Source organism: Furipterus horrens, unplaced genomic scaffold, assembly GCF_987537825.1.
Source record: "Furipterus horrens unplaced genomic scaffold, mFurHor1.1.pri manual_scaffold_12, whole genome shotgun sequence".
In the NCBI taxonomy this organism is placed as follows: Eukaryota; Metazoa; Chordata; class Mammalia; order Chiroptera; family Furipteridae; genus Furipterus; species Furipterus horrens.
Window position 1 is genome coordinate 20,210,673 of NW_028327182.1, and position 14,455 is coordinate 20,225,127.

At 38.7% G+C, this 14,455-nt stretch overlaps 1 protein-coding gene across 1 annotated transcript in view; it reads left to right on the top strand.

Moving 5' to 3' along the window:
• Positions 1 to 14,455, top strand: part of TBC1D4 (TBC1 domain family member 4) — a 179,924-nt gene that overhangs the window by 113,062 nt on the left and 52,407 nt on the right. Inside the window, exons 2-5 of the mRNA XM_090258746.1 lie at positions 97 to 687; positions 2,245 to 2,334; positions 5,449 to 5,553; positions 12,296 to 12,428. Of these exons, the coding sequence (XP_090114872.1) occupies positions 97 to 687; positions 2,245 to 2,334; positions 5,449 to 5,553; positions 12,296 to 12,428 (919 nt within the window). The remainder of the gene's footprint in view (positions 1 to 96; positions 688 to 2,244; positions 2,335 to 5,448; positions 5,554 to 12,295; positions 12,429 to 14,455) is intronic.

Consider the following 14,455-nt stretch of genomic DNA (forward strand, 5'->3'; position numbering starts at 1 on the left):
TGCATTCTGTGTGGTAGTAAGAGGTCTGGGTAAACATACATCAACTCCGAAGAGTCAACAGAAATAAGTATTTTTGATTATTATTATTATTTTTAGGTTCCTGAGGTTATCAGCAGCATAAGGCAGTTGTCTAAAGCCGCCATGCAAGAGGACGCCAAGCCCAGCAAGGACAGTGAGGATGCCTTCTACAACTCTCAGAAGTTCGAAGTCCTGTACTGCGGGAAGGTGACCGTGACCCACAAGAAGGCCCCGTCCAGCCTCATCGACGACTGCATCGAGAAGTTCAGTCTGCACGAGCAGCAGCGCTTGAGGACCCAGGGCGAGCAGCGCGGCGGCCCCGAGGCCGGTGGCGACCGGGTCATCTTCGAAGTCGAGATGTCCGGTTCGCCCTCCGATGTTCTGTTGGAGGAAGAGGATGGTGTCCTACCCGCCCACCCTGCCTTGCCGGCCGTAGCCAGCCAGCCTGCGCTGTCTGGCTCTCGATTGTGCTTCCCCGAGCGGATTTTGGAAGATTCTGGCTTTGATGAACAGCAGGAGTTCCGGTCTCGGTGCAGCAGCGTCACCGGAGTCCTGCAAAGGAAGGTCCATGAGAGCAGCCAGAAAGCCCAGCCGCGCAGGAGACATGCCAGCGCGCCCAGTCACGTCCAGCCCTCGGACTCGGAGCAGAACAGGACCATGCTGTTCCAGGTGCTGCCCTGGCGGGGTGCCCGGGCCTTGCGCCGGCCGCTGGGCTCCTCCCGCTTCCTCCTTCGGCAGTTACCCAGCTTTTATTCCTCTCCGCTGGGCAGCAGGCCAGGCGGGAGGAGAAGGAGCAGAGGGAAGGAGAGCAGGGTGAAAGGCAGGCGTGGAACGTGAATTGCGAGAACTGAGGGAGCAGGGCAGGGAGTGATGGAGAGAAAAGCAAAGAAAGGAGCATCCTGGGAAGCTGGTGGAAGGAGGAAGAGCAGAGGCTTGGTTGATCTTAATATCAGCAGCAGTTTGCCTTAGGTGGCTCTTAAATAAATGATGTTGCTCTTTTTTAAAATAACTGCAGGAAGCCCGTTTTATAGAGGATTTAAAGATTCACATCTGGAGACTATGATTAGGCATGGAGGAGAGAAAAACTTTTCTAGAAAGAAAAAAAATTTTTCACAGGCTCAGAGGTTTTTTTTCAGATGAAATGACACACCAAAGAGAATGCTAAAGAAACACCATAGGCTCGATCATTTCCTGGATCGAGGATTAAAATAATCTGGTGCAAGCTATATTCATTATAGGTGTAAAAGACAGCGTCCTGATTTATATAAAGTTTTTGAAGTTGTGCAGGGTATAGAAAATAAGTTCAATTTAAAAGAGTTTAATTTGTTACAAATCCTGTAGTTTCTTTAATCCTGAGTTTGTAAGATTAGAGTTTTCTTGAGGAGGCGGGGCGGGGAGAATGCCTGTCTTTTTATCCTGGTGTAAGAAACCCAGGAGAAGGAAATTCCACACTTTGGTAAACAGTCTTTGAGTGTAATACTTTTATCAGAAGTTCATGAATTCTTTAGTTTTTTTGTATTTTGTTTTTGTTTTTTCAATAACTTGAGGCATATAAAGTGTCTATCATCTTGTCTTTGGTGATTTGTTAACTATTTTTTTTTCCTTTGGCCTATCGGATTTATTCTTTTCCTTAGTTAGTCACTGTCCTTGCTGTTAATTTTTCTGCCCATTGGCCAGTACAGTGGTGGGCAAAAGTAGGTTCACAGTTGTGAGTATGTGAAACACGAGTATATTCTTATTTATTAATTATTATTTTTTGTTTTGTCTTCTTCATGTTATTATTTTGTATCCTTACTTATGATTTATCTTTTAGGCAATGATGACTGGTAATTTAACCTACTTTGCCCACACCTGTATCTGTTTTTGCCTACCATTTGGGAGAAAGTATGATTATAAATTATAATTAAATAATTGCTAGTTTTAGAAATCACAAAGTAAGGAAAGGTTGCATTAAAAAAAACAATCACTTTTAATCTGAAAAAAGGTTTTTTGTATCTTGTAAATGAAGCCCAATTTAATTTTTATGATTTTTTAGACAAAAAGAAGAACTAGGAGGCAGCTAATATTTGGAGTTGAAATAGTGGTTGGATTGGATGATGAAGCACATGGGAATATGTATATCAGGATATAGCATTTGAATCTATATTATTAGTTGAATATTTAATTGTAAAATAAGATGTTGGGTCCTTGTGAGTTGAAATTAATTGAAGTGTTTTTATTTTTAAGGTTGGACGGTTTGAGGTTAACCTTATCAGTCCAGACACTAAATCAGTTGTGCTTGAAAAGAATTTTAAAGATATCTCTTCTTGTTCACAGGTATGTATTGAAGTAGATCAAAGTTTGAGGAAACCAACTATTCTTTCTAAATTAACCACAGAATAACTGGACTTTCACATCTTCAAACTGGAATATTATTTTTTAATTCTGATTTTTTTAGAGAGGATTTGTCTTCAGCTAAGAGTGTCATGTGTTTGTGTCCATGTCATGTGTTTGTGTCCGTTTCAGTAAAGTTCTGTCCAGTTCCTTAGTATCATAATAGTTTGTCCTCATTTTCACCAACCCTTTCTTTTCATAGCATTACGTCATTGAATTCCTTCCGTGGACGGAATTTTTGTGGTGGTGACTTCCTTGAAAACACCTTCACAGACAGTGTTTCTCCAAATGTTGGGCAGTGGGACTTGTTGGTGTCACTGAGTCATACTTGCTCTTTACACTGTGACTAGACAGTAAAAGGAGAACCAGTACTTTCAGGTTCTATTGATGTAAAAGCAAATTCTATAAAGAAGGTTTTGGAATGTTGATGGTCTTTTGTTTATTTTTAATTCACAAACTATGTATCTGAAAGTCGTTGGAGTAATTGGTACATCTTTGTGTGTACATGGTCATATTAGGAACCGACTAGTATTCTAAGTGCCATACTAATAATTTAGAATATCTATCTCAAAGTTAGAACTACCTAAATGTATTGTAAATATAGAAAAAAAATTGAGGATGTTGGAGTAGAGGGGGTATCTAAATCCAAATATGGGCAGGCTAAAAATGCAATGATGCCTCTGAGGAGGTCACTGGAATAGAGAAGGATTAACTTCTTTTCTAACAAGGTGACTTAGATGTACCTACAGGGAACTGGATCTTGCCAAAATCCCTTCCTATAGTTTAATGTTGAAACATCAAGACTGTCTTTTTTTTTTTTTTTTTCTTTTTAATTTGGAGTTAGCATTGCTATAGTTATGATACTCAGACATTTTCCCCTTTGAAAATGACAAATTTTTATATATCTTGTTGATTATTCACCTCAGCCTCAACTAATGGTGTTTCATTTTGTTCTATCATATGGAGACCTAAAATTATGTTGTAAAGGTAAACATTTTCTATTTTAATAACAAAGAGAGGCAGCATCTTTCTATTGAAAGCATATATTGCAAATTTCTAATTTCCTATTTAAAGGACAAAAAGTTGGGTAGAATGATTATCCACTTTCACAGAGAACGTATTTATTGAGCCAGTATCTTATTCTGTGGTGTCTGTTTTATTCTGTGGAGCATCAGAGTAAGATGTGTTAAGACAGATCTGAACACGTAGGTGTTCAATAAATGTTGAGTGGATATTTCTACAGTAGGTCCTTGTGCCAAGTACTGGGGAGAGAGTAATGTACAAACCAGTGTTGTTACTGCCCCCCTCTCCCACAGAGCACAAAGAATCATCCTAAAAAGTGCCTCTCATCCCCACAGTCGCCAAGCTTTTCAGTAAGGACACTGGCAATGCTCACTTAACACCCAAAGCAAAAAAATATAATAAATGGGGAAAAAAGAAAAAGAACCAGCCAAACTAAATATGTAAGACCAGCTGTTCAAATGTGATTTTCCCTTTTTCTTTTTTTAAGTAAGCTTTCTATTCTGACATTCTAGTCCAGGAAAAAAATTAAACAAAAATATGACCGAGATTTGAGGAAAGGTCTTTGAAAGGAATAATTGTCAGCTTAACCTATGCTCCTGGCTAAGTGGCCCTGCTCTTACTACTTCTTTCTGCAGAACTGAACTGAAACAATGTGGCCGCATTCAGGAATTGAACTGATACAATGTGGCCACAGTCAGGAATTGAACTGATACAATGTGGCCACATTTAGGAATAGGCTTGCTTTCAACACATGCACGCCTCCTAATGTTTCCTTCTTCAGAATCTGTAGGACTGTGTCCCTAGCAAGCATGGCGAATTAGACAGTGGTTTTCTTTTCTGGAAGCAGGGCCACTGCCTGAAGACTCACTGAGCTAATGAGGCCCTATGAATTTTTCCCCTTTAGTACGAAGCTAGTAAGAGGTATTCTTTAATCACTAATGAGTTATACCAGATGGCGCTGACTTTCCCCTCGTGAATTGTTACCTCACTCCTCTTTATTGACTTTTTTCTTATTATCAGAGGTGATTTCCTTTTTCATATCTGTTGGATAGCTTGAACTTATTATTGCAAGAATAGTGGTTACCATTTATCAAACATGCCAGGAATGATAATAGATATTTCTTAGTTCCAAATCACAAAAATTTCTTACAATAATGAGAAATGGAGCCTCATAGGTAATTAGTAGCAACCCAGCATGATGTATATACCTAGTAGATGGCTGAACTAAGATTGAAGCTCAAATCTGCATGACTCCCAAGCTCTCTCTCTTTTTTTTTTCCCACTGGGATTTAGGTTGACTGCAGGGCAACTATAAATTTTTGTTCACCTGGCTTTTCAAAGTCCTGTGCTTGCTATTAAGTCCTGTGTTGTCTACTAATTGGTTATGTATGTATTCATGCTGACTGATATTCACAAATGATTCAGAATTTTTTATTAAGTGTAACTGAGATTATTTAGCCTGCATTCAGAAGTACAGTGATTGGTGAATTTGAATAACTGACATCTGCAACAATTTAATGTCTTGTTTTTTAGCAGGTGTGGCTCTTTGATGTCTATAAGTAAACAAATATTGTATTTTAATGGATACTTTAGGGAATCCCATCATTTAATTGGAGCATTGTTAGATGTAGTTTTTCTGATTCTTAGCCTTATATAGACAAGAACAGGGTTTATGATGAATCACCAGACTGCCTATTCTAAGAAGACCAATAAATTGAAAACTCCCATTACTTGTAAACACTGAGTAGTACTTTTATTACACGAGACAGTGGATCATGCCATCATATTTTTATTCCTGTGGCCCTTAGTAAACAGTGTTTGTCTGAAATTTCTTTAAAAAATGAGATTTTGGTCTCACCCTTTATTTTCTGTATCAAAAGATCACCATATTAATGTGTTATGACATTACGTTCCCCTATCACAGCACTGTAGGGAGATTCGTGGATGTGTGAAAGCATAGAACTGATGTTGATTTCCATAATGTTGATTAAAAAGGACATATTCCTACAAACACCCACTTCTTTTCCCCCCTAGGGTATAAAGCATGTTGATCACTTTGGCTTTATCTGTCGGGAGTCAGCAGAGCCTGGGCTGAGCCAATATGTCTGTTATGTGTTCCAGTGTGCCAGTGAATCTCTGGTAAGTGATGTGATCGCTCCTGCACAGGCATCCGGCTAACGGGAGACACGTCTCTTATGACCTAAGCCTCACAGAACAGCCATCACCGGATAAAGCAGAGGACAACTAGAAATAAGTTTCTGCTCTTTAAAGCAGCATGAGAATAATATAAACAAAAAATTGTCACGGTAAGCCCTGGCTGGGGAGCCAGTTAGTTAGAGCATGGACCCGATATGCTAAGGTTGCAGATTTGCTCCCTGGTCAAGGCACGATGTGCAAGAAGCAACCAGCGATGCATAAATAAGTGGAACAACAAATTGATGTTTCTCTCTCTCTCTCCCCTTCTCTCTCACTATCTTCCTTTCTCTCTCTAAAATCAATCAATAAAAAATATTTTTAGATTGTCATGGTAATTTTTAAGTCAAGATACTTTCTGGAGTTTAGTAAATCCAGTCATCTTACCAGGAGGTGAGGTAACAACAAGACCAATAATAGGAGAAGAGCTATTACTTTTCCCATTGCTCATGTAAAAAAAATAAGGAAGGCCACTGGCCTCTTATTTGTCTAATTGCCGTCACAGCTCAGGATAGAGAATGTTTCTACAACAGAGCAGAGAATGATTTTGTTTTATTTCATTAGCCCTATCCTTATTTTTAAAATGCTTCATTCTTTATGGCCTTATTTTAATCTTCATTTTATTTCTTTAGAATTGGAAAGTCAATTCTTGTCTTCAGCACCCCCCACCCCCCACATACACCTTTTATGGGAGCTGTTAGAGTTTGGAAAGAAATATGTAAGACAACCTTGGGAATACAGCCGAGTGAATAAAAATATATTGATATTTTCCCTAAAATGACCTACTTATTCTTCCACTTATGTTATCTTTCCTAACCATTTTAACACAAACCTTTAGATATATAACCATAATGCGAAGAAAAATGTTTCCTTAGACAAACGTTTCTCCCACACACCACTTAGACATGTTCAAACAAACCAGGCAGCATTCTCTTCATTTCCTTGGTGTGTAACTCCTGCCTTCCATGGCCTCAGTGTGGGGACTGAGTTTAGGAATAATGAAGAAACAGAAGTGAATTGATACAAAGACGCTTTCTGACTAGTGCCTTCTAGGTCTCAACCTTTTTCTCTGGGGATCATAGCATTGTCATCACTAACAGTTTCTTACTCAGGAGAGATCCATTTGAGTTGTCTTCTCACTCCAGGTAGTTATCCACTGTTGTATTAAGTGATGACCGAGGACACTGAGGAAATCCCAGCAGGCAGAATGTAGACGAACGGGGGGCTGCTGCACGCTCAGGCAAGTCAGCCACGAGCAGAGCAAGCACCGTCCTTTAATTGAAATCTGAGGGTGGCAATTATAGGATACACACCATAAAAACAGGATACCAGGGTTCAAACATTAACTAGCTTGGAGACAACAACAAAACTGTAAGTCCGTAAGGCTAAGCTTCAAACAAGATGGTAAGACAAGGGAGCAATCAGCAAGATCTCTCATTCTCAGGATACTGTAGCTCAGTGGCCTGGAATGGCTTGCAGCTGCCGGTGTCAGCAAGTCCAGCTTGCTTATCTGAGTCACAGGACACCTGGACAGAGGGGCATAGAAAAATGCCCCTACCCAGAGACTTGATTTGCACCAACAACCCACACCTATGAAAAATCTAAATGTTGGTATCCAGATGACTACTATGTAATAGTTCAGTTCAGGACCGGAGATAGAAATTTGAGGGCTGTTATGATGTAAGTGACAGTGGAAGGCGTGCGAGTAGATGAAAGCCCAGGGGAAGCAAGAGAAAGAAAGCCAGAGAGAACCAATGGCACAATACTGGGAAATGCCAACCAAGGCAGATGTAGGTAGAGGATGATGACAATGTGGGGTAATTGCCACCCATGCCCCACTCCTCCCCAACCCCTGCTCAGCTCGCCCCTCACTATTTCCCTCCCTCTTTCGATCTAAGACTGATTTCCCTGCCATGTTATGGAGCCTTAACTCTCCTGCCTTCCCCAAACCTGTCATATATTCCGTATTTCAGTTTGGCAGCTCCATTGATCTAACTTCCCAGTTTAGAAACCACCATGCACTCTTCTTCACCCTCTCTATCTGCTGTTCACCAAATTCTATTAACTCAAGATGGAAGTGTCCCTTCTATCCACCTCACCTCCTTTTTCTCTCTGCTTCCTGACTCTGGGCATTTATCTTCTTAGAACTGTGTTCTAACTAGTCTCCCTGCCCCTGGTTTGATGTCCTCCATCCACTCTATATGATGCTGTCGTTTTCTTTCTCACAACATTTCTTCATCAAAAACCAGTTTAGGGCTTCTGGTTAGGGGACAAAAATCTAGATGGTCTTGCATGGCAGAAGGGCCTGCCTCGTTCTTCTTCCATCCCCACTGAAGCCTCGCCCTCTCCTGCTGGTGTCCTCCCATATGCTGTTCGGTCCCCTAAGCTGTTTGCGAGGCCAGACCTCAGAGGGTGGTGTGACAATTGGTGTCATGGCATTTTCATTTGGTTTGCTTGTTGAATCAGCAAATGGTTTCTGCGTGTGACACACGAGATCTAGGATTTAAATGAGTGTCTGGGGCTCACTGTTAGGCAGGGAAGGAGACCATGTGGGTCTCAAGGGCCTGCCCTCCTGCCAAGCAAGGAGATGGTGCCATGCCTTCGTTCCCTATTTTTACATTCTCTTTCCTCTTGCTTCATTGGATGTGAAGCAGGCCTGGCCTTGCTCTACTGTGACCTGAATCCACTTCCTCTTTTCTACCGTGTACTTTTTTAGGACCCAGCTTACATATTACACTTGATCTTATTAGCCAAAAGGCTGAGAAGCAATCAGCTTAAATGTCACATCCTAGGGAAGGCTTTTCTGACGTCTTTTTTCAGGAATTGCCTTCTTTAGTCACTTGGTCGTCAGAGCTCTTGCGACACCTTGTTCACAGGTCACTCTCAGTTCCTACAAATCCGCACACGTATTTATTTGTTCACAGCTTTCTATTCCACGAGACTGTGAATCCCACAGGGTCAGGACCATTCGTATTTTTTTTGTATGCCCCAGTGTTTCTAGGCTATCAGGCACCTATGGAGGGTATTGTGAGTGATGGAGTATATTACTCCTAACTTCAGGCAATCATTTTCTGGGTGCTGTTACAAATTTTGTTTTGTTAATAGTTTTAGTATTTTTGTTTTGCCCTCGTGCATGTGGAATGAGTCTTTGAAACAGGGATTCAGAGTAGAAAGGCTGGGAACAGGCTGCATTTTTCTACGTTAAGAAGCTCTGTGACCAAGGCAACAGACTACTCTGGCTGAGAATGTCTTCTTCATACATTGAAGCTTGACTAGAATCTCAGTTTTGGCACCGTTATTCTTGAGAACAGGCCCATACTGGAATCTTTGAAGCTCTGTTTACTCTAATTTTATCAGAAGGCATCTTAGCTGAATAGTGGGCCATCAGAACTGCAAGCTAGAAGAAAAATGAAATGTGAGTTTCCTGCATAACAGAGGAGGGCTCAAGCAGCTGACATATGGAACAAAGCAAAACAGTCAATTAAATATTACAAGTCTAAGCAGTGTTATATGATTGATGTGGGTTGGCAGTTATGTAAGACAAAATATTGTAACACCGTACATGCTGACTTCTCTGAGAACAAAGAATACACAACCAGTATTTTCTTTTGCCTCTTTGTAGCAATGGCTATGAATTGACAAGCACTATAGTGTTCTGATGGGCCCTGGAGGGCTATACTGGAAGTTTAGATGCTTTGCACTTCTTCCTTCCTTCTTCTGTAAAATATAGCTGTAGGTAGTAGGTTAATTTTGTTTAACCAACCTTTGAGATTTGTAGAAAGTACCATTTCTGCTTTCTATAAAACTGGTTTAAAAGGTGTGAAAAAAAAAAGGAAGTTACTACTACTTATGGACAAGGAAAAAGTAAAACTCTACAAATACTATCCAGGGAAAGTATAACCAAAAAACCCAAAAAACAAAAACAAAAGCAACAACAAAAAACCCAGGCTACCAAGACTTAGGTTTAAATTTTTCTAGAGGATTAGACTCAATAATCTTATTTTTTTGTATTTTATTTAATCTTTATTGTATTTTTTCCATTACCCATTAGTCCCCTCATACCTCCCTGCCCCCAGCAATCACCACACTGTTGTCCATCAGTCCTTTTTCCTTTTTGGTCAGTCCCTCCACCCCCTAACCTCCCTTACTAGCTTCTATCCTGCTTTCCATCTGTGTAGGCTCGATAATCTTTTGAAGTCCTTACACATTCTGTGATTCTTAGACTTATGCTAAAATGCTGTGAAATACCTAAGTTTAGTGTATAAATGTCTATGAGCATTGTCCTCACTATGGATTTTCACCTAAGTATCATAACTTTATTTGTCCCAACTCATACTTTTAACTGGAAATTTGCTTTTGCTTTATGGTAATGCTAAGAATAATTTCTTTTTGTTTGCATAGGATTGATTTATCTTCACTCGTTTTTTAACTTTTAACATTTTAACACAATCTATGATTTTTTTATTGTTTTACCTAAATAAAAACAATTACATTGTTCATATTATGCCAATTTGAACTTGTAGTTGCTTTGATCTCATGATCGAACTTAAAGGTGGATTAAAAAAAAATAAAGCATTTAAATTTTAGAAGTCAAAGTTTTTAGTAATGTTTGTGGATGAAAGAAATTGGTAGCCACATTTCAGACATCATTAAAATGGCCTTTGTTTCACCCAGAATAGATAAGAAAACATGAAAGTTTAGTATTTCTGTTGGAGGCCCTTTTACAAGGCAGAATTACTAAATAACAAATAATAAATCTACAGGAAAGCTGAGCCCTAAATAAATGAGAAACAAGAAAATAGAAATAAATATTTGCATAAGTAATTGAAATTGCTTTTGAATACATAATAAGAAAATTAAATCAAAGTTTGAAGGAATTAAACATGTGCTTTTATTTTCAAGAACTAGAAATCTTTATTTTTAAATATAGTATAAAAGAACAGACTTTATGAATGATTTATTATAATTCATGGAGTGATATGAAGTTATTCATAAGCCTTTTAAAAAATTGGTAATATAGTAAAACATAACTGAATGACTGGCTACTTAGATCTCTCTCTTTTAATGATATTAGCAGAATAAAGTTTCTTTTTATTCTAGGTTCCACATATACTCAAATGCAGAAGTAGAATAAATCCTTTAAATATTAGATTATTCTTTAACTAGGCCGTAGGGGAAGGGGAATAAGAATCTTAAAAAAAAAATGTTTGTCAGCATAGTGAATGGTTTTGAATATTGAAGGTAGTTCTGATGAGCTCTTAGTACTTCACAGTGCTCCATGCAGATTTTAGATTTTGATTTCAGTTCTACAGTGTGTGAGAAAGCCACATCTTACACTAATGTTTGTTTCCCAGAGAAGGCGGCATGGCCTGAAGTTGGTTTAACAGTGCTTGAGGATGAGCTATCAGTTGACCGGAGAAGCAACCAGCAACCAGGAAACTAAAGTACTAGATTCAGAGTTATTGACTGAGTCATTGGAAGAGCAGGGAAGAAAGTAGCTGGCAGTTTTCAAGCTGCTGGCCCAGTGGTGAGACCAGCTCTTTAGACAACATGATGTCAGAACCTCTTACTGTCACCAAACAGAAGCATAATGATAGTAAATTAGAGGCCATAGAGATAAGATGAACAGTGTTTATAGACTTCTCCCACATCATTAAATTGAACCCATTACCCTCCCAGAACTTTGCTTAAATAGGTTTTGTGTGTGTTTACACTAAAAAATGGTCCAGAAGGATAAAGTAAACAGGATATTTATTGATGCAAGTGAATAGTAAACCTATTTTGATGCTCATTATATACTGCAAGTCAAACTTCCAAAGAGATCTTTATCTGAATATTTAAACAGGGACCCAGTTGACTATCAAACTGCCTGCAATAGCATAACACTTAGTGGGATTCAAAAATAGCTCTCAATAATAGATCAATATTATATTACACACATTAAAATGGTCTTCTTTCAAGCCAGTGAAAGAAAGTCAAATACCATATGCTTTCATTCATATGTGGAATCTAATGAATAAACTAAAGTAACAAGGAAAATAGGGCTAGACCAATAAATGGAGAGCAGATGACAGCTAGTGGGGTGGGGGGAGGTGAGTGGGCAGAGAGACTGAGCAAAGAGGAAAAAGGAAAAAGGGATCATGGACGTGGACTACAGTGTGGTGATTGCTGGGGAAGGAGGGCATAAGGGGACTAAATGGTAATGGAAAAAATACAATAAAGATTAAGTTAAAATATGGTCTTATTTCATCCAGCTTTCAAATAAATGTATAATTAAAGATGTAACTTCAAGACAATATTTTCTCTCCAATCTGTAGTCATGCCCTGGCCGATGTGGCTCAGCTGGTTGGAGCATCGTCCTGTAAACCGAAAGGTCACAGGTTTGATTCCCGATCAGGTCACATTCCTAGGTTGCAATTTGGCCCCCAGTTGGGGTATGTGCAAGAAGCAACCAATGGATATTTATCTCTCACCTCAGTGTTTCTCTCCCTCTGTTCCCTTGACTCTAGGATCAGTGGACATGTCCTTTGGTAAGGATAGGAAAAAAAAATTAAAATGTTCTGTGGTCATCAAAATTCCATTATTTATTATTTAGTCAGCACCAACAAGGTCTCCCATTGCTTTTGGGATTTTAATGTGTTACCATGCTCGCATGCTTTTACAGACCTGTGTTTTGCTGCTTCTGTAGGTCGACGAGGTGATGCTGACCCTGAAGCAGGCTTTCAGTACGGCGGCTGCACTGCAGAGTGCCAAGACCCAGGTCAAGCTGTGCGAGGCCTGCCCTATGCACTCTTTGCACAAGCTCTGTGAAAGGATCGAAGGTACAGTATAACTCGGCCTTTGCAAAAGAGGAGTTTGCTTTGGCATTTGGGAAGTGAGAGAGTTGCTGACGCCATTGAAAGGTTCTTTGTTTCAATGGAAATCAAGGGCCCGAAGAATCACTTCTCATGTCCAGTCAAATTTGTGTTGTCGGTCTCTCCTAGGGGCTTGGCTTCCCACCCACTTCTTTCTCCTTTTCTTCTTAGCTTTTTTTTTCCTGAAGGCAAACTCAAGGAAGGAACTTGTATTTCCCACAGTTCTTAAGACTGTGCTATGTACACAGTGGGAACCGACCAAATATTTGTTGAATAAAGAAGAGAGACAAAATCATCTCAGAATGTCAGCTGTTTAAGTCTTTTCTTTTTCAGTCCCTTTCACTTGATGGGAATGAAACTCGTGTGGCTTTCAGGGACATTTAAACACAACAGAAATAATAGGTGTGATGTCATAAAGCAGACTTTTAAAAAATGTATTTTTAGGAGGGGAGGGGTGTGAGGGAGAGATGACTCTGACTCATCTTTCCCTTCTTCTTGTTATGATCCTACTAGCAAAAAAGTTTGAAAAATACTGCACAAGAGAAGAAACACAATATCATAAACACTTGTTGAGCATCCCCTATGCACCAGGCAAAGTACTGGGCTCTTGGAATTCAGAAGGGATTGAGATGAGGACTTGCCTTCAGAAAGCTTACAGACAAGAGTGGAAGACAGGTATAGAGCCAGTAAATGCAGTTCAGCGTGCTGGGTGTTATCACAGACGGGGGGAAAAGCAGACTCCAGAACAACGCAGAGAATGGTCTAGTCATTGTAAATGGATGTTGTGATTTCTCTTCAGTAGGCAGCACAGCCATAGGCACATGGCAGAATTGATGATGGATAGCAAGTGTTTATTGAATATCAGTTCAACTCTGTGATCAGGGACTATTTAAATGTAATATTCAGGTTTTAAAATTTGTAATTGTAATTTTATAGAATGCACATTATTTTCAAATATATATACACACATACACATACATATGTATGTATGTGTGTGTGTGTGTGTGTGTGTGTGTGTGTATATATATATATATATATATATATATATATATATATAAAACCTTTCCAAAAATGGAACATTTTTTGGTGTATGGTAAAGGGAACATTATAGATCTGTGGAGGAAAGGCTGAATTACTCAAGGAATGGTGTTGGATCGATTTGCTATTTAAAGAGATAAAGATTCCTTCTATTTATCTTACTGAATTTGTAGATGGATCAGAGTCCTTACTGCATAAACAAAAAGAATATTAAAATCATTCAAAGAGAATAAGAATATTGCTATATCCTTAAACAAAGAAGCCTTTATTAAGACACAAAAACACAAAAACTATTAAAAGAAGACAGTGAAAGATTTGACTTTATAAAAATTTTAAAAAATTACGTAACAACTGCTCACTTGGAAGTTAAATGATAAGTGAGAAATGAGGAAATAGCAGGTTGGTATTCAGAATTTGTAAGAACTCTTATTATCTATAGGAAAAACATAAAACCACTGGGAGGAAATTACACAGATCATGTTAAAAAAACATTCCTCTGAAAAGGAAATTAAAAGGTGCAATAATAAAAATGACAAGATGCTCAATCTTACTATATGTCAGAGACACGAAAATTAAAACAGTAAGATACTCATCAGGTTAACTGTTGGTGAAATTGTAGAGATATTGATACATTTATATGGTGCTAATGGGAGTGCAAATCAGTATAGTCATTTTGGGGGACAATTAATAGAAGCTCACTAACCTAAAATTGCATATACCCTGTTAACCAGCATTTCCATGTCTTAATAAGAGAAACTCCTATGTAGGTTCAGAAGGTGACATTTTTATTTTCAAGGTTGTATTATTTATGAATAATAGGAAATTGGAAACAACCTAAATGTGCATCAATAGTGTAACTGAAGTATGTTCATATAATGGAGCAATTAATGGCAATGAATTTTAACTGTTTATGAACTTGAATACACCAAAAAATTTACATTATTTAGTGAAAAAAA